The 21,573-nt window shown below is 37.3% G+C and overlaps 1 protein-coding gene across 1 annotated transcript; it reads left to right on the plus strand.

Moving 5' to 3' along the window:
* The first annotated feature begins 14,791 nt into the window (after positions 1-14,791).
* On the plus strand, positions 14,792-15,751 carry LOC124093346 (olfactory receptor 10Q1). Its single transcript, XM_046445778.1, has one exon. The coding sequence runs from the start codon at positions 14,792-14,794 to the stop codon at positions 15,749-15,751; it is 960 nt and encodes a 319-aa protein (XP_046301734.1).
* The last annotated feature ends 5,822 nt before the right edge of the window (positions 15,752-21,573 follow it).

A 21,573-nucleotide genomic window follows, 5' to 3' on the forward strand; every position in this document is an offset into this window, starting at 1 on the left:
CTGGTTCCCATTGTTTCTGTTGAAAAATCACTGATATTCTTGTTTTTCCTTTGTGACTATAAAATATTTTTTGTTCATCTTTGCTTTCCAACCATATTACTATGAAACTAATTAGGGAGGAGGTTCAAGGTATTTAATTACACATCCCAATTAAATACATTCACTTTATTCCAAAATCTTAAAAAATTCATTCCTTTAGAGCATCAATCAGGGTCCAAAATCTCATCTAAATATCATCAGTCAATTGTCCCTAATCTCATCATCTAAGCCATATAAATTAAGGCCTAGGTGACACTAGTAATATGAATTTTCCTGGGACAAAAGTCTTCTCCATCTGCAGACTTGCAAACTATAAAAGAAGATAATATGATGTTGGAGCATGCATAAGATAATGGTTACAGACCTTCCTACTCCACACACACACAAAAAGAGGATGGATGTTTAAAAAAAAGTTTTTAAAAAAATGCTCTGAGGCAATTTTGATCATCAAACAGGATAAGCTGCATTCATTTTCAAGACCCAAGAATAATCCAGTGTGGATCTTCTCTTCACCACCTGGACCTGAAATTCTGCCTTATAGACCCAAGATTTCCTCAAAAGTCCAAGAAGTCACTCTTTAGGTCCCTGGCTCCATCTCTGGGCTCATCTTTCCTTTCCCATGGAGGGTAGTAGGTTTTCATCTCAGTAATTTTTTCAGCCTCTTCCTAATTTGTAGAATTTGGGGAGTCTGGCAACTCCATTTCATTTCTCTTTTCTCTCTCTCCCTTTCAATATAAGCTGTCATATTCTCTGCTCATATTATTTATTATTCCAGGGGATCCTCCATATAGATTTCCTGGAAAATCCTATCTCTATTCTTAGTGTCTTCTGAGGTGGTTTTGGGTATCCATGAGTTAATGCACCTAACGTCTTCAAGGACCCTCTGTGAGAATGAAAAATCTGATCTGTTGATCCTGCCAAAACACTTTTATCAACAAAGATTGTTCATTTACTGGCAGCAATCAGTAGAGTAGAGGGAAAGGAGTAGGGGGTTAGGAGAGGGGAGATGTGGGGGTCTGAATTAGAACAGGACATAGTCCATATTTTTATAATTATGTCAAGATGGATTCTACTGTACATATCCTGACATGTCTAACTAACTATATATATATATATATATATATATATATAGTCAAAATAAATAAATAAATAAATATCATTTTTTTTAAAGTTTGTCCAGCCACATCCTCGGCTTTCTCTCCAGCATACATTTTCCTGACAGTGTGTCTCCTAATTTCAGCATCTCTCACAATCTTAACAGGCTGAGAATGTCTTTTGATTCAACAGTTATTCCCAGAATTTGAAACATGGCATCCTAAGTAAAGCAGGTTAGTTGGGGACCCTGCTGTACCTCATAATGTGGCTCTTTGGCATCCCAGGTTCATGTCAGGGAGTCACATGTTATGGCCCTACTTTGTGCCTCTCTGGGCTTGATTTATACTCTGTATCTCAGGATACTCTCCAAGCAAGCTATATTTTCTAGAAGAAATAAAAGTGACTTTCATGCCCTTTTATCTTACTGTATTCTAGTTTCCCATTCAAGTACATTTTTATTGGCATAGTATAACTATACAATAATAGTGGGGATCATAGTTACATATTCATACATGCACACAATAGAACAATATAATTTGATCAATTTCATTCCCCAGTACCTCTCCTCTCCTTTCCTTTCCTTCTTCCCTCCCTTCTCCTGCTCCTCTTCCTCCAAACTACTGGTCTCTTTTCTGTTTTCACAAGATTCACATATACACACACACACACACACACAGACACAAACATACACACGCACACACACACACACACACACATTTTTTCCCCCTCTCTATTTCTCTAGCTTCCACATAAGAGAAAACAGGATCCTTTGCTTTCTGAGTTAGGCTTATTTCACTTAGCTTAATGAGTCTCCTTCTCTGTATCTGTGTGACAAAAGAGATTCACACCAGGTGATATCTGTAATCCCAGCAACTCCAGAGGCTGACACAGGCGGATTGCAAGTTCCAGGCCAGCCTCAGAAACTTAGTGAGATTGGCAAGCAACTTAATGAGACCTTGTCTCAAAATAAAACTTTAAAAGGGGTGGGGGCAGGCAACAGGGGATGGGGCTCTGTAGTAAAGTGTCCCTAAGTGAAATCCCCAGTATCAAAAAAGAAAAAGGAAAAAAATTCACATAAACTCTCTGTGTTTGAGTTTTACTGGAAATCAAATGGAGATGATACTACACCTGTCTGATCAGGTCAATTAAACATTAAATAATGTCTCTCTCACATTAAACCCTATGAACATACAGCATTATTATTATTGCTGCTATTATAGTATGAAGAAGAAAAAGAAATGAAGAAACTTAGAAAGAAGATGCTGTGCAGGTTTGGTTATCAAAGTTTCTTCCAGGCCTTTTCTCGGCTTGTGTAAATATGTTCCCTTGGAATTTTCTGCTGAGTTCTTCAAATAGATTTTAGTTCCTACACCATGTTAAGTCTTGAGTATTTTAAGTGTAACATAAAAAGGTAAGCTTAACTGAGAGAACTCCTTTCTGTGAGACTTGCCAAAAATGTAAGCCCTTTAATATGATTTAAGGTAGGAGAATAGTATTTCAGGTTGAAACATTTTAGTAGAAATGAATAGAACAACATTAAAGGAACTATGCTTTAGGTTACCCCCAAAACACATGGAAATGATTTCTAAAATATGTACATTAAATAAAGTGTAATAGCTAAAAATATTTTAAACTATATTAAGTATATATATTGTCCATAGACATGAAGCAATGAAATCTCATGTCTGTTAGTGGAGACAGAAGCTGAGACAGCGCTGGCAAGTTGGGATGTCCATGCCAGTGACCTTAAGTGACTCATCTAAGAATTGATCGTTGCCAAAAAAACAAACTATTCCCAAATTTAGTGGTTTAAAACTATAAGTATTATTCTTTCTTGTGGCTCTCTGGTTGGGCTGGACTCAGCTGACTGGGCCTTCTGTTTTCAAAGACACACAGTCGAATTCAGATGGGAATTTGGCCAGGGCTAAAATGTCCAAGATGACTTCACTTACCAGTCTTGGACATTGTCTCTCCTTTTTTGTTCCATTTTTTTTTATTTTGTCATTCAATAATCCAGCACAAACTTCTTTATATGCCACATGGATCTGGAGATTGAAACTGGAAGCTACAAACCTCTAACAAATCCTAGGCCTTCACTTCTGCTTATCTCATTGGTTCAGGCAAGTCACAATGCCATTCCATGTTCAAGATGAATGAAGAGCAGATACACTGTATCCTTGATGGGAGGAGGGTGTGTATGTACAGAAATAGGAAAAAAAATGTTGGCATTCAAAATTGGAAATAATCAAAGACATTTATGGAGTACAGGAACCAGTCTACATGCACTAAATTAAGATCTAGATGGTGCTCAGAATAAAGAATATTTGGATCCATTAACAATATATATTCCCTTAAAAGGCATGGCATTCACATAAACAGTAACTAAGCCAAGCCACAAAGTTTCTTGGGACTTGTAAACCAACATATTCCCAGAGTAAACATCATTCCTTACTATAAATTATGTTCTAAACGGTGGACCTCAGGAATATGGGTTAGGGCAAGAGTAAAACAACTCAAGTAAGATGATAGCTCAAAAAGAAAACAAACAAAAACCCTCCTGAATTATATGAGTAACCAGAAAAAAGTCACAAAATATTCATAGAAACCCATTGCCACAAGAGTCTCAATATTTCACAACAAACCAAAGCAAAGAAATGGTAATAATGTGAAAACAAGTAAAATAAGTTTAAGCAGGTAAAAATAAGATTACAAATTATAATAAATTTGTAAAAACAAAATAGAGGATAAAATAACAACTATATAACAAGAACAGGAGTCTGTGAAATTATAATTATGAGTTAGAAATAGACCAATATGGAAAAGGACAAATAAAAAATGGATATAAAAATTAATCAATTGCATTTTTTAAATTCTTAATAGATGGCATAAACATTTGACAAAAAACTTGAAATAAGAATCAGTAAATTAAAACTAAAATTGAGGAGTTACTTAGAATATAGCCAGAGATATAGGACTCTGTACATATAAGATAATTTAAGAGACCAGTAGAACTCATTAAATATTCAAATAAACACTTAACGCAAGGGATTTGCACCTCCAAAAACACACATTGTTTCAAATAAGATAAATAAAATGGCAAAATAAATAAAGCCCCAGGTGCAGAAAATAAAAGAGATAGCAATTAATAATAAAACATAGTTGCTACTATATGATATGAAGAAAACATGGCAAGTTAAGAAGAATAAAATAAGAGTGATAGGAGTGTTATTTTATAAAGTCACAAGAAAGCCTTCTTGAAAGAGTCAATATTAAATAAAGACTTGAAGGTTGTACAAAAGCAAGGCATGTGGAGATCTGTCAGAAGAGCATCTCAGGCAGAGCCAGAAGCAAGTGCAGATTCCTGAAGATGAAAGTGTCCTTGTGTTCAATTGTGGAGGAGGAGAAGAAAGATGATGGTGTGATGACAGATCATGCTGATGATGCTCCATCTATTTGTGATGTCTCAAACTGCATTCTACTGTCATATATAACTAACTAGAACAAATAAAAAATTTTTAAAAGGTTGTTATGATGATCTGATGTGGTGACATGATGGTAGTCATGGCAACTAATGATGATAATGTTAATGATGCTTATGATGGTGGTGATGATGGTGGTGGCCATAGCTAACACCTATCGATAGCTTACATGGTTTGAATCGTTTTTATCCTTTCCAAGTTTTGAAGAGGATACCATGATTATCCCCAACTTACAAATAAGAGAACTAATGCACAAAGAGGTTAGAGAGTTGTCTAAGGTAACCAAACTAGTAAGAGATATAGTCCAGGATTAAACTCAGGCAATTGGTACCCGAGTCCATGCACTTAATCATCCACACTGTTCTGTATTGCTCTTCACAGGACAGCAAGGAAGTGTGTTACTTCAGGCACTAAGTGAAGGGTAGAGCACAGAAGGTGGTATGCGGGAGAGGATGTTAGAAGTTACCTGAAGTCAAGGTCATGGTGGGAATTATAGGACATAATAAGGACTTGGATTTCCTTCTTAGCAAGATGCAAAGCCACTGAAGAGATTAGGGCAGAGTAGCAGTATTATCAGACTTGCATTTTTAATAAATGGTTCTCTGTGCAAAGAATATTAGTTTGAAGAAAAGAGGATTCAGGGTTCTTTTAGGCATCTAGCATAGCAATCTGGGTAAATAATTATATTTTGAGTGTATTTTAAAGGTAAAGCCAGTAGAATTTTATATGGACTGCATGTGGAGTGGAAATCCAAGAGAGGTGCCAAAGGAGACTCCAAAAAATTTAGCCTAAGTTAAGGGAAATAATGAGATGTAATTTACTAAAATGGGAAAGTCTGCAAGAAAATCAAATGTAGTGGAGAAAAATATGAAAATTATATTTTGGAGATATTGCATTTGAAATATCTTCCTGGATATCTATATCAGGAGTTCAGAAATACTGTGACAATAAACATGCATTTAGAAATCATAAGCATAGATGGTATTTAAACCTTCCTCTATTGTAGTTAGTAAAATTGTACTGTATTTGGGACTCCTCTTAAATAAGCAGATTTTAGGTGCTCTTGCCACAAAAAGAGGGAGATAAATATGTGAGATGATACATTATGTTAATTGGATGCACTATAGTAGCAATTTTAATATCTATGATATATATGTACATATATATATATATATATATATATATATATATATATATATATATATATATCATACCATGTTTTTGTTTTCTTTCCTCGGTTCCATTTTGTCTCTCTCCCCAAGGCTGAATTCTCATTTTCCTCCTGATAACCAAATATTGATGTGCCCCAGGGTTCTTTGATCCTTTTCTTCTGTCTTTACTGACAACTAAAAGTGACCCCACTTGGTGCCATGGCTTTGAATATATTGAAGAGAATCAAAAGTTCCTGGCATAGATGAATCAGTGGAAAAATATCAGCCCTTAGATTAGCCATTATCCTTTTCCATAATTTCCAATCACAGCGGCTTTCAGGTGACTTAAGTTCGTATCAAGTCATATTTGGAATACCCTGGAACATGTTTGATTATACATATTGAATTTATTATGAATAATTTTACTAGACTCAAGAAACTTAGAATCCAGATAAAAGGAAAACAAGTCTGAATGTAGCTTCTATATGCACACACAGTTGTGTGTGTCCTAGAACCAGCATCAACAATGGATTGACCATCTCCGTGAATGCCAAGGGCAACCTGATTCACTCAGGTGATTTTAGGCGTTCTGAACCTTGATGGATACATTGGATGTGCCTACTTTGGTTCAAAAGAGACCTCTTCACATGCTATTATCTCTACCTTAAAACATGTTCTTCCCCCTTTCTTGAATGGAAAACTCTCAGTTCATGGTCTACCTATTGCCTGAGAGAGACCTTCCCTAGACATTTGGTTTAAGGTAGTCCATGGTACCTGTCTAGTTATTACATCACCCTCACCCCTATCCCCAGTGCCCTTACCCTATCCCATTATTTTTCTTAACTCTCATCCCACCAAACACAATGTTAAATATTCTTATTCTTGTTTACTACTTATTGTCTGTCTTCCTTCCCCCCCAAAAATGTAATTCTATGAAGGGGAAAAAAATCTATATTTTGTCCTCTGCTATAATCCAAACATTGAGAATAGAACCTGGTTTAATAGTAGGAATTCAATAAATATTTGTTACACATTGAATAAAGATGTATTGGCGGTAATGAACATGAGACTGGGAAGCTGAACATGGCTAAACATTAAGGGCAACAATGAGGAGAAAGTACCTTATTTTAAGCATATAAGGGGTAGAGGGAGGTGGGAAGAAAGAAACAAACACAGTTCGTACCACTTTACAGCTAGAAGGAATCAAGGAGTCCATGAAACCCCACACTCCCTCTCACAGAGGGGGAAGCCCTTGGAAAGCTCCCATACCAGTCTGTGGCCTGCAGCTGCTGCACCACAGAGCCACGACTGGCCTCTGGACCTCCAGCTGCCTGGGCTGGTGTCAAGTGAGTGAGGAACGTGTGTCTCACGTGCTCTCATTGAATACACGTCTGCATTCAGCTCCTCTCACAGAGTGTTCTTTATGGAATATATCATTGGTAGGTCCCTGATGGGTGTAGGAAAGGAAGGAGGAGGGCTGTGTGGAATCCCCAGGCAATAATCATCTACGTTGACCACACAGAAGGGTCATCCCTTAACCCTTGCCTTAGTTCATAGACTGTGGATTTTTTTTTCAAATATTTTCTCTAGTTGAATTCAATTTAGGAGGAACCACTGGGGAAATCAGTCCTCTTTAGGGACTCATTAATTTTAAAGAGATTTTATAAAGGACAGTTAATAACCTGATGAGATCAGACAGGACTGGACTCTGAGTAAATATATCAGAATCCATTTTTTATTGTTAAGGGGAACACAAGTCTTCTCAGTCAGGTCTGAGATTTGGATGTTCCCCGGCATCACTTTTTGTAAGGATGTCCTTGTCGGCCTGTGCAACACAATCACAAATTTTTCAATGTCTTCTCTCCTGAGCATCAGCCCACAAAGGACACTGCCCCCTCGTCAGCTGGATGTTAAGAAGGTATCCCCTACTCTCCGCTTTGCATTTCCAGGAGATGCTGCCCGACATGAAGTCATGGGCTTTCATTCCATTTTGCCCTGTGAGAAGAAGACAGATAAGTTCTCTCTGGGTGAGCTCCTCCATCATCTATGGCAGGAACTCAACATGTTCCAGAAAAGTTAATTTGTTCTTTAGTGAATTTCCTTAGGTGGCTAACAGAATGAAGGAAATTTCAAAGTGGCACGGGAGCGTTTTGAAAGTCTAAGCTTATCTGATTGATTTGATTTTTATTTTCATTCTAAGAATAAAAATAAATAAATTTCTATAACGCTTTACACTGAGAATCATCATAAATATCAACATTTAATTATGGACAACCAATAGGTTATTGAAGTAGGTTTTACCATTCATTTTATCAGATCCAGAAAAGGTAGTTTTGATAAACAGCAGGCTGTCCAGTGTCACATATAAGCCAGGATAGAATTCAGGTTTTCTGCCTTTTCTTTCTAAATTCTTTCCACAGGATCATCCTAAAGAGAATGACATAAAACTATTTTTATTTTTCAAAGAACCATCTATGAAATCATAAGTTTAATGGTTGTATGTGAAAATAATACATTCCATGGTAAAAAGTTTTTGAAATAAAATTAAACTGATTGCTTTGTTTCAGAGCCTCACAAAATACTCTCATGCTATAAAGCATGGTGAATCGCCAAGAAATGTGAATCTTTTCCAATTGACCACAAAAACTTTCATTTCTGGGGCATGATAAAGAGTCCCTATTTTAAAGAAAACAGTTTAAGGGTTAGTTCCTCAATTGTTTAAATTTTTTCCATTCATGTGTCCTCCTATGAAGCTGTAGTTGGCAATCTAGTCTTTTAATTCTTTTAAATCTGTCAGCATAGCTGAGCACAAGACTTGAGTTAATGACAGATGCTAATGTTTTCCTGCTTCATTCTTTATTCATAAGAGTAGTGACCTTGGAGTTGCAATGAGGAGGAGGTCTTCTGGAAGTATGTTGAAGGAGCGTTTACCACTGGAGTTGGGGAAATATGAAGGTCAGGGAAAGATGACATGTGACTGAGCTCAGAAAAAGGAGCAGGATATAGCTAGGAACTTCAGAGGAGCAGGGTGTCCTAGGCGGAAAGAGTGAATGATGCAAAGACTCCAGAGCAACAGAGACCAGGGCAAGAAACAACGTGGTCCAGTAGAACTAGGGCAGAAACCGCAATAAGGAGAATAATAAAATACCTGTCACAGGTCAGTGCACCTAATAAGGCACCTTAATGATAATCGTACAGTAACTCTCCACAGTAACCTATGGTGTTCTTTCTAAATCAAAACCTGAGATTCCTAGAGATCCGTTAGGAGATGGCAGATCCAGAACTCACACTCTTGTTGGGAGACCAAATGTCTCCTGAAGGTATCATTAACTTGGGCTTGGTACAGTAGTCATTGCCATTAACAGACATAATTTGGGGCTGGAAATGTTTTGAATAGCTCTCCAATTGCCCAACAAAGGATGCTGCCTCCCTCATCTGTGTGCATAACGTCACACTGAGTTTGAACATTTGTTTCAGCTGCACTAACAGAATCATCTGCCCAGCTCTTACCCTCTCTTAACTAAATTGCATACCCATAAATGTAAATGAAAAGAGGGGCATATTGAAGGCATGTATGTGGACCCCACCCTCTGTAATTAATCCAACAGAATGTGCATTCTGGCCTGGAAACTTCCATTTGCTTTTGAATAAGGCTTAATCTCTGGGGACGTCAGTTTTTGCACGAAGGATATAAAAAGACAGAACTAGATGTATTGCATTTCTTTATGGTTCCCAGATGTACAGCCTCAATTTTACATATATTCTATAAGTAAGCCCATTTTGACCTGCTTTTCTATCACTCCATCACAGCCTGACATTTTCGAGAGTGTTCTGGGTTTCTTAGGTACAGTGTTTATGTATTCGCAGTATGCATATATTACACATTGCAACAATGCCTCTCAGCCGCTGAGGAAAGACTGCTACATAGGGGAGTTTCCCAGCATCGTCAAATTTATTGGTTAAAAAAAATACATCAATAGTTTAATTGCTGTGCTTCCTACTGTCCTTTGGTAAGCTGAATCCAAGTTCTCCTTTATTTCATGTAGCAAATGAATATAAACAACCATTGGACAGAGAAAAGTACCAATCTTTGGGGGCCTTAAGTAATTACAGCAAAATTGATTTGTAGAAGGAGCCACTGAACATTGATTTTAAAAGGAAGTTTAAAGGATGCGAGATGTAAGAACAAATTAATTCCATTTAGTGTAAGTAAAATAATTATGATGGGGATATGGGAGTAAACAAGACAAATATTCTTGGCCTTGTGGAGCTTAAATATAACCCAGACTAAAATGTTAATCAAACTGGTATTGCCAAGTGCTGTGTGTTTTAAGCATCAACTCCCAAATAAGCCATAGGAACAGCAGAAATCAAGTGTACTCTGTGCACAGTGAGGACGGAAGGATTGGAAGCTTCTTCGAGAATAACTTTGAGGAGAACAGTAGAACATTGATAATGATAAAAAATAAAAGCCTATAGATTTGCATGGACTGTTAGGTGATAAGGAAATTAAATTTTGAATACCTTATAACTGGAAAAAAAAACAGCAGGGGAGTGGGGTAGGATGATGAAGGTCCAGAATAGAAAAAATATATATTTATACTAAGTTCTTGTAGACATGAAATAAATAGTTGTCTCAGTGCAGATTTCTATTAAGAACTTTTAGAGTCGATCAACCTCTTACCCATTAGCCAGATGAAATGTTTAAATGATCAGACCATCCGTTCATGCCAATGGACAGAATACTTGAATGTGATGCTCAAAAGAGTTGAATTTGAATGGTGGAATGGATTGATTCCAGTTAATTTCAACAATAAGTAAGGTTACACAAAGACTGTACCATACAATCAGGTACATCTGATGAACCTAATAGAAATGATACTTATTCCTACATTTCATTAGCTGTATGTTTCTTCTGCACAGTAATATTAGCTTCGCCAACTCCTATTTTGGTTTGGGGCAAATCCTGTAGTACCAAATACAATTACCCAGTTCCTTCACTGTGTTTCATCTCACTGTGTCTCAATGTTTTGTTGTTAAGGAAAAAATGGCTACTGTATCATCCCAATGTGAATGTATATCACAACTAATCTGTTTAAGAAAATAATTTCCAGGGCTGGGGTTGTGGCTCAGTGGTAGAGTGCTCGCCTGGCATGCACGAGGCACTGGGTTCGATCCTCAGCACCACATAAATGTGAAATAAAGATATTGTGTCCACTTAAACCTAAAAAATATTTTTTAAAAAAGAAAATAATTTCCAAAGGAGTTCCAGGAATAGTTGGAATGAGATGAAATCATTAGAGTAGGCCAAACCCCTTTGAAAATGACCACTAGAGAGGAAAACATTTATTTTCAAATATAATTTGTATGTTTTTCATGTGACAGCCTTATCTTGAATACATGTCCTTTTTCTTTTCTATATCACCTTGTCACATCTTGTCCTGGCAAACTTCAGGCTCCTAAATCCACATCTTGCTTGAACCACAGATTAGGTATGTTTTGCACAAAAGATTTTGATTGTTTCTCTTCAGGTGCAACATTGCTCATTTGATGCTCATGTCTTAGTAAGACTGGATCATTTTAAATGTTTTCTTGAGTCAAGTTCTAACTTACTTGGTTTTGATGACATATAATGACAATTGTTTGGCTGAAATCTCTCTTCTGTTTTGTTTATTCTTCTTCCTTTTCTTTTACTGTTTCTCTTATTATTCAAGGATCTGCAGAGCAACTGGAAGACCTAAGAGGATGTAGCTCTAGAGAAGCCTCATTCCCTACTCCAGAAAAGATAAGGATTAAAGGGTAAGTATCCAAGGAAATTACACCATCCTGAGAAAAGAGGCAGAGGAGCAGATACATCCCACTCGACACTGTTATGTCTCAGGAACATTGTACTTCTGAAACATTTAATCTTTCTAAATTCCTTATAATGCTCTATATTCCAGTCTCCTATATACATTAAGGGGCCAAATAACATGGTCAATATGAAAATCATTAACAAAAGAGGGAACTGGGTTCAAACCCAAATTTAACAGAATACAAAAACCCTAAGCCATTGACACCCACTGGTCTTCCTTCCTAATATTTTGTTGAAATAACAAATGTTGAAGGAAGATTTTTAAGTCATTACATAACTGCAAAATTGTTATATGTTCATGACAAAAATTTGTAAATACAGAAAAGGTTAAGTCATCAACAGAAAGATCTCTATCCTGCTGACCCAGCAGCACCCATCATTACTAGGTATGCATTTTTAATTTAAAATTAAAGATAATTATTTTTAGTGGAATCATAAAACTAGAAGTAAATTAACTGAAACCATTGAAATGGGCATTTGCTCATCAACTTTTTGATCTAATGCCAAGAGATTTACTATTAGTTTTACGTTACATGAAGTCAAAGCCTTTCTTACAACAATCAAGTACTAATTCCAGTTTTAACTTTTTGAACATGGAATTGAAAATTAGACTCATGTCCAATGTGAATATAAAATTATACAAACTTTTCTCATTTTCCCCTTCTAACTTTTTATAGTGGTCTGTCTCACATCTTATCCCATAGCCATTTTTAGCAGCTTATACTTGTTAAGTATTTCTCAAACATTCAAATGATAGTTTTCATTATTTGATTTTATAGCATTTAATAATTTTTTATGACTTTAGAAATTAGTATGCATGATATGAACAGTTTGGAGGAAAATGCAGCTGGCTGGTGGATGTGCAAATCGATGTGTGGATGTGGGAATCCTCAGAGCTGCTGCAGAGGGAGCTAAGGCCCCTGGTGCTTGGTACATTGTGGAAAACATGTCCTATGTCATACAGAGGGAAGGAGGAACCTGAGTTGATCTGTCACATCAGTTAAGTGAAGAGTTGAAAGACCCTCTACTACATTGTATTTGGGGGCTAATCAAAAGAATAAATATCTTATTGATCCTGCTTTTTTCAGTCAATCCTATTGTATAGTCAAATCCTCTGCACCTCTTCTGTTCAACTGCATTGGTTAGATCAGAAGACATAAAGACAAACAAAAGCAATGCTAGTCTTTCTATATCACCATGCTTACACTGGGATGGACTTTTTCATGTGTGAATGTGACAGTCTGTCTTTAATAGAATATAAGCCCCATTTAAATTTATTTTCATAGCTGAAATATTTACTTTTCTCAGCTTATTTGAAGCTACTTTATATGCTTGCTCACATTTTCCTTCATTTTCAACTTTTTGCTCTGTGCCATATTTACTTTTTAAGAATCATCTGACTGTTTAAAATGAGTACGCTGAGTTTTACATTATTTATGATTATTCAGAAATACACGTTTGGGTAAATACTTCTCTCGTTAGTCACATCTAAATGAAATACCTCTGGAAATCCTTCTTTATATAGGTTGAGGACATTAGCATACTTTTATTTCTCTTATCCCTCTCTATCAATTACCTAATTATACAAATTACAGTTTTAAATATGCATAATTTATTTACTTTTTAAAAATTATATTATGTATATTTTAAATAATTATTCTTGGCAATTTTTTATTTGTTTGCAGTGACCTCTTAATGTTAAATATATTATTTACTATGTGATTTTTTTTTCAAAGCATATTATTTTACATTACAACTTTCCCAGTTCTGAATTATATGTTCTGATTACTCACTCAGCAACACAGAGCCTTTGTCGAGGGGTTGTTTTAATTGTATTTGCTAGGATATGTTTCCTAAGCCCTTGTAAATCTGGAAAAGTCTTTCTGTTGCTTTTGAACATAAATCACTAAAGCCTGTTCTTTCACAATTTGTTTTTCTTTAAACTCTTGTAGACAGCGCTCTATTGTCTCTTAGATCTTTTTTTATTGTTAAAAATAAAGTTGTACTCCAATCTGAAAGTGCTTAATTTATGGGCATTTTTCCCATTCCCAGATGTTTATAAAACCCTTTCTTATCCTCCTGATTGTCCTAACGCATAACTCAATCCTTCTATTGCATTTTTAGGTTTCTTACCATCTTTTTCTTATCTCAGAAAGCTGCAATTTAATTTTAACTTGGCTGTTCAGTACTTTGTCATTCGAATTTGTCCAAGACCAAAAGTTTAGGTTCCTGGTTGGAAATTTAGAGAAAATTTTTAAATAAAAGGAAGTGCATGAAGAGCATATATCAGAAAGAATTGGAATAAAAGATGAGTAAGTATCAGAAAGGATTGGTATAAAAGATGTTTGCCTAGTATTATATGGAGGCAAAACATCTGAGTATAAAGGAACAACTCATGAATAACCTACTATAATGGGTATGTTCTTTCATTAAGTAATGGAAAGAAGAGTATTGTTACACAATAACAGCAATAACCTCTGAAGACAAGGTGTTGAACCAGTTACAATAAAGTCCTTGCTTTGTCCTTACACATGTAAATTGAGTCACAGTTAAACTAAGCTGTGATAAAAGGCAACAGTCATTACTTTTGTGAGGAGATAAGGAAGGTTGCTTGTAGATTCTTGGAATTGTTCCTGTTTCTTAACCTTCATAGTGGTTATAGGGTGGTATATTTACTGTACAAAAATAAATAAATAAATAAATAAATAAAGTTGTATATGTAGGATCTGGGAACTCCTCTGTGTACAGTCTCTATTTCAATAAGAATGCTTACCAAAATATGAAGCACCCATTTATCTAACTATAAAAATATCTACAACTATGTAACTCTTTAATTCAATGCAAGCAAAGTATTAACTCTCTGTCAATTGGATTTAAAATACCAGGACGTTTTGTTTTGTTTTGTTTTAAGACATTTCACCAGAAATATCTCCATGTCTCCTCACCAGGATCTTCCACAGAGGAGTGTCTACCCCATTCATAAAAATTTCCAAGGAAAAACATGCCAGACCCCTGTCATGAATTCATTCCCGAGCATCGTGGTTGGAAACCAGATAAGTAAATAGGTAATTCCAAGTCAAAACTCGGATTTTAAATCCCTGTTGTGCGCAGGCCGTGAAGCCACTCAACCAACCAGCGCTCGCCACTTGCCCTTGGTTCCTTTGGCCGAGGGCATGTTGGCTTGGAACCCTGGGCTCAACCAGTCCGGCCCCGCAGAGTTCGTGTTCCGCGTGTTCACGGCTGTCCCTGCGCTCCGGGTCCTGCTCTTCCTCCTCTTCCTCCTCCTCTACTTGCTGATCCTCTGCGGCAACACAGCCATCGTCTGCGTGGTGTGCACACACAGCTCGCTCCGCACCCCCATGTATTTCTTCCTGTCCACTCTGTCCTCCCTGGAAATCTGCTACACCTCTGTGGTGGTGCCCTTGATGCTCTCTAACATTTTGGGGGCCCAGAAGCCCATCTCCTTAGCCGGCTGCGGGGCCCAGATGTTCTTCTTCGTCACCCTTGGCAGCACCGACTGCTTTCTCCTGGCCGTCATGGCCTACGATCGGTACGTGGCCATCTGCCACCCTCTGCACTACACCCTCATCATGACCCACAGGCTGTGCGTCCAGATGGTGGTGGGCTCCGTAGGCCTGGCCCTCGTCCTCTCGCTGCAGCTCACCGCCCTGATCTTCACCCTGCCCTTCTGCGGGCGCCGTCGGGAGATCAACCACTTCCTCTGCGACGTGCCCCCGGTGCTGCGCCTGGCCTGTGCCGACATCCGCGTGCACCAGGCCGTGCTCTACGTCGTGGGCATCCTGGTGCTGACCGTCCCCTTCCTGCTCATCTGTGTCTCCTACGTGTTCATCGCCTCCGCCATCCTGCGCATGCGTTCAGCCGAGGGCCGGCGCCGCGCCTTCTCCACCTGCTCCTCGCACCTCACCGTGGTCCTGCTGCAGTACGGCTGTTGCAGCCTGGTCTACCTGCGGCCGCGGTCCAGCACCTCGGAGGACGAGGACCGCCAGATCGCCCTGGTCTACACCTTTGTTACCCCCTTACTCAACCCTTTGATTTATACCCTTAGGAACAAGGATGTTAAAGGTGCTCTGAGGAATGCCATCATCAGTAAAGCAGCCTCTGAGTCCAACTGAAGGCCTAGGGGTTGGGGTGGGCATCTGTCAGTTGTATGTCAATCAACTCTAAATCACAAATTGAATTAAAAATATTTACTTTCCCAAACTCGGTGTTTGAATTTTTGTTGTTGTTTTTGTTGTTGTGCCTTATTTCTAAAACCTACACTCTTTTTTTTTAAAGTGCTTTAAATAAGATTGAATTTCTGAACTGAATTTCTTCCAGTGTAGGACCTCTACTTAGTCCTACTTTAAAGATTCCCAGCCACCCAAGTAATTACTGTATCAGGAACCCTCCTGCAGTGAATAAAGGTTGGTACCTGTAGACGCATCCTCCTGAGGAGATAATGATATTGATTTTATCCCGTGAAAGGTATCTTAAGAAAGGAAAATTCATAAAGACACATTTTACTCAAATGTGTTTTACTGTATTAAAGGTAATGGTAAATCGTAGCTTATTTAATGTATGAATTTCATTCATTCCATCCATCCCAACTGGTTGTCTTCATTTTCTTTCATTTTGCCACGCTAGGACTGGGACAGATCAACCACAGAATTAGTTTTCATTGACTAAGCACCTCAGATTCCCAGCCTTAGGAGGGTATTAAGGACAACCGCTGATGATTGGCAGCACGGCCTGCGTGAGCGCCCCCTACTGGTGGTTCTCACGCAGGCGTTTGGCGCTCTGCCTCCTTCACACCTTCATAACGGCTGCTGCTCATAGATCTACTCAGCAGGTGGCGCTACTGTTCCTCCCATTTCAGAACTCTCCAGTGGAACCATGATCTTCAGGTACCTGTGACCCAGTTCGGGATAAACTCTCAAGTAGAATCCACATCCCTCTCTGGTGTTCACAGCAGACATCCTGCTCCACTTTCTCATGCACACCCTGAGGAACAACAAGGTGAAGAGGGCTCTGGGGACAACTCCTCCCAGGAATTATATCTTCCGAAACAGCTATGGGAGGGTCCAGCCCCAAAAGCTGATTCCAGTGAACCACACCTGGAAGAAAGTGAGAGTATCTGCTTGCAAGTATTAAAAACTGACCTAAGAAATTGGTATGAATTTTCTGAATGCCATATGATTAAGTATCACAAAGGTCTTGAAAAGTTTTTATCCTTTGATTTCATGCAATGTGTACTCCAAAAACATCATCTCAGTAAATTTTCAGAGTCAAACAAAATCGAAAAATATAAGGCTGCTGCTTACATAAATATAAAATGAAAACCAATTAAATCTATAAAATGGAAAGCAATTAAGACCTACAAAATTTATAATATTCTATACAAAAATGAAGCAAGCTTAAAATTATATTTAGAATAATATTTAATAATTCAGGGAAAGTTTTATCATTATATGTATAAGTGACAAAATTAAGATTCAAACCTGTATTTACCGTAGGAACCTAATTTTCTTTGTTCATTTTTGGCAGAACTGGGGATTGAACCCAGGCCTTGTGCTTGCTGGGTAAGTGATCTATCTCTAAGCTACATTCCCAGCACTAGAAATCCACTTTTGTAAAAATATAGGTGTGTAATATTAAATAGAAATACACCAAAAAGTTAATAGTCATTATCTGTGCCTTGTAGGATGCTTTTTTAAAATTTGCTTCTTTAGTTCTTGATGCATTTTCCACATTTTCTAAAGCAAGCCTGTGTTCTTATAATTGGACCAATAAAATTTTTAAAAAGAAATTGGAGGTTCATATAGATTGATTTGGCATGCAAACCTCCCATCATCACAGCTTGAAGCCATTTTTGTATTTTTCCTAGTTTAGGACTGATTCTTTGGGCTCCTTTTTTCCTTCAAAACTGCTTTTGATGCATTTAATTTTTAAGCTGATTTCACATGGGGATAAGGAGAAGAACTACAAAGTGTTACTTATTCTGGGGACAGCCACAGATTTGACAATATATTAGAAATGCTTTTGCTTCCAAGTAAATGCTGCAGGAGAAGAATAAAACTCCCTGGTCGACAGGCTGCTTATCAGCCTATCCAGGCCAAGTCAGATCAGAACATAAGGCATCAATTATATTTGTACACATTGTGTCAGGCATTGTCTGAAATACCATCAAAAGAGAAGTTTGCTTCTGTATTTTCATGCTTCCTTTCATTCTCTGTTTAATGTAACAAATCATACAGGAAATTAACTTGGAACTCAAAAAGAAGAGGATGAAATAATACTCTATAGCAAAGAAGGCCCTTAGGGGTTGCTTGATCCTTTCAACTTGAATTAGTGGGCTCTCCCAGCTACCTTCCTGCATAAATTTGAGATAAATAGAATAAAGCCCCTCTTTTCTTTTCTCCTTTTCTTTTTCTATTATTTATTTTTAATTAATAAATTTTGTACATTCGTGGTTTAGGCAACATGGTTTTGATGAAGCCACAGTTGTGGAACAATTACATCAGCTACTTAACATATGCATTGCCTCAGATACCCTTTTTTAGCAACACTTAAAATTGATTTTCTTATCAATTTCCAAATATACAGTATATTGTTATTACTGTAGTCATCTTGATATACATCTCTTGAACTTATTCCTCCTGTCTAACTGAAATTTTGCATCCTTTGGCCAATATTTCTTCACTCCAGCTACTTCCCAGACTCTGTCTCTATGAATTTGATGTTTTTTATCCTTCACATATATGATACCTTGTATTATTTGTCTTTCTGTGCCTAGCTCATTTCTCTTAACATATATATGATTTTGTGTGAACCCCATGAGTGGTGTTCTAAGAAACAACAAGTTTTGAAAGCAAAAAATATATATACATACAGTATATGGATATATAATATTATATATATACATTTATGTGTGTGTATGTTTACTTTGTGTAAACCCTGTGAGTGGTGTTCTAAGAAACAACATGTTTTGGAAGCAAATAAGTCCTTGAATTAACATTGGGGATGTGTGATCTGTGTCATGCTGTTAATCTTTCTGGGGTATTGGAATGTCTGTGTTTGAAATACTACCTAAAATGCCGAAGATGAGTATTCCATGTTTGGCTACTCATTATAGTCTAATGTGTTTGGAATATGCTGATAAACCTAACATTTATAATTATTAAACAAATTACAAATACCTTTCATAATGACAAGAAAGTTACAATTTTAAGAATGCTTTTTAACTTCATTAGAAAGTTAACTTCATTCTCAGTCTCCACAATAGGGAAAACTGAGAGCTCTGATTATGTGAAAAATTGAATTATTATGAGAAAGATAATATGTTTTAAAACTGAATTATAAACATGACTGAGAAGATAGATGTATCATATCTATCTATCTATCTATCTATCTATCTATATATATATATATATATTGGAAACAAAGAATTTACATTCGTAATATAAAATCATTTATAAATCAATATAAAGCATAACCTAGTAGGAAACAATAGTCAAAAGATAACAAGTAATCTACAGAAAATAAAATATGAATGAGCCATAAACAAAATATATGTATTCACAAGCTTGCACATAATGAAATAAATTAGAAAGATTTAAGGGTAAGCATTTTAGTCAATCTGATTAAACAAGCTTATATCTGATATGCATAAAGATGTAGGGTAACAGAGGCTCACAACTATTGTAAATGTAGATTCCATACCATATTTGGGGAGATATTTGGCAATATCAAATTTTACTTAAAACATATATTTACTTGTGCATTACCTTTTATAACTTTTTTAATTTTTGTTTTTTAACTGATATGTAAAAATGTAGAGTATACATACTAATGGAATAGAATGTAATAGTTTGATAATGTATATTATGTAATACATTATGTAATATTTAGTTAAGTATATCCATCTCTTCCTATATCTTTATGGTGAAAACATTCAAGATTCTTCCTTCTAGCTTTTTGAGATATACAGTACATAATTGTTATCTACAGCCACCCTACTGTGCAATAGCATCCCAGAGTTTCTTATTCCTGTCTGACTGCAGTTTAAGACCCATTGATAACTTCTCTACTCCCCCTCCACTTCTACAGCCCCAGTCTCTGGTTGTGTTACTTTTAAGTATCTATCCTAAAGAAATATCTGCAGAAGTGCATAAAAATATCTAGAACTATTTCAGTTCTCCATTATTTGTAAGTGGAAAAGTTAGAAGCAATCTGATAACCCTTTAATATGAGAATAAAGAAATCGTGCATTATGCCATCATAAAAAATGAGGTACATCTAGGTATACTCTTGTGGAAAGTTATCCTCAGAGACATACAGAAAGGGGCAGAAGGGGGATCCTAAGAACAGGGAGCAAAGAGTGTGCTCTGCCCTGTTAAGCTCAGCACTGACAATGTTTAGCATTGCAGGCACAAGGTGATAATGAAAGGTAGGCTGTCTTTTTGTCATTTTTGTTGCTGTGTTAAATTCTTTGCAGACAATGCACCCTCTTTCTGCCTACACCTGGATGTTCTACACCCCCGGCCCTCACCCACTCTCCATAGGTGCTGTCTCCCAGGAAGACCAGGAAGATGTGCTGAATACAGAGCACAGGAGAGTAGCAAGAGCCTGGCCCTGCTGGGCAACTTCATCCCTTGTCCATCACCATATGATGCTCTAAAATATGACCTCTTGAGAGTAATGATTTCTGCTGAACTTCATCCTTACAAATTTTTTAAAAGCTCTTTGGCTAATTCTATTCCTAAAATAGCACAAGGAAGAGGGCTATGGAGAAATCATTTCCCTACCTTAGCTAAGTTGACATATACATTCCAGTGCAGCTAGATGTGGGTTTGCCATTCCTGTCCATAGGATTCTGCCAGCACAATCCAAGCATACACAGAATGTCTAAACTGTCATTATAAGAACATCTCACACAAACTGCCTGGGACCAAGGGACTCTTTTTAGGCCAAAGATGGTGTAGCAATGAACTCATGACCACAGAATTCATCCTTCTATCACATAATCCATTTGACAGAACAATGGAGCAATCTAATTAAACTATCTAAGGTACCAAGCAGGAAGCAATATCTTGTGAGTTGGGTAGTGTCCTTCTGGATTGTGCATATTCTTCGAGCCAACCTCAGATAAGCAGGAAGTCATCCTTCATAGCTAAAACACAGATTCAGGAGCCAATGGATAACAGCAGGAGTGGCCCTTCTCTCTCACACCCAAAGTCCAGTTTAGGCAACTGTGGCTTCTCATTCCTGAAATCCTGAACCAGAGTAATTCCAAATTATAAACTGTGATAAGCAATGATCACAACCAAAACCCAGCAAGATCAGGGCCATAAGAACTGGGATCCTTCAGGGGAAAAGGTCCAACTCCCAAAGACCAACACTGGTCAACCAAACTGTGAGCTGAAGTGTGAGGGATGGAAGACAGAATATATCCATCAGAGCCTGGGTGACAGCCACAGAAGTGAAGATTCTGGAATGCATGTGGACAGCGTTCCTGCCTCAGCATTTTTGATCAAGACAAAGCTTCACCTTGTGAGAGACTCTAGACCATGCCTTCTCAACAGGAACAAATTCACATCCACATGGCCCAAATTTAGTCCTACAGGGGAGAAAAAAAAAATTCTTAGATATTGTCGTAATGTGTTTCTCTCCAAAGCTCAATGCCATCTGAGAAAAATTGTTTCCCCAAAGTATTTAATGTCATGGGGGTGAGGTTGTGAAAAGAATCCAGGATAAAAGTCTACAAAGGCTCCTAAGGTAGTATCTGAGCAATAAAAAATAAAATATTAAGGAACATTTCTATGTATTGGCTGAGAGTTTTGTTTCCCCATTCAAATATTTTCATTCTCCTAAGAAAATGGAGTCACCACACTGTACTGTCGATGGGTCAGCATGAGCCAATCCAGGTAGCAGGACAGGTGAACTGCATTGCACACCA

The sequence above is a fragment of the Marmota monax genome, unplaced genomic scaffold (assembly GCF_021218885.2).
Source record: "Marmota monax isolate L192 unplaced genomic scaffold, Marmota_monax_Labrador192_F-V1.1 WCK01_AAM20220418_F8-fsc00038, whole genome shotgun sequence".
Lineage (NCBI taxonomy): Eukaryota > Metazoa > Chordata > Mammalia > Rodentia > Sciuridae > Marmota > Marmota monax.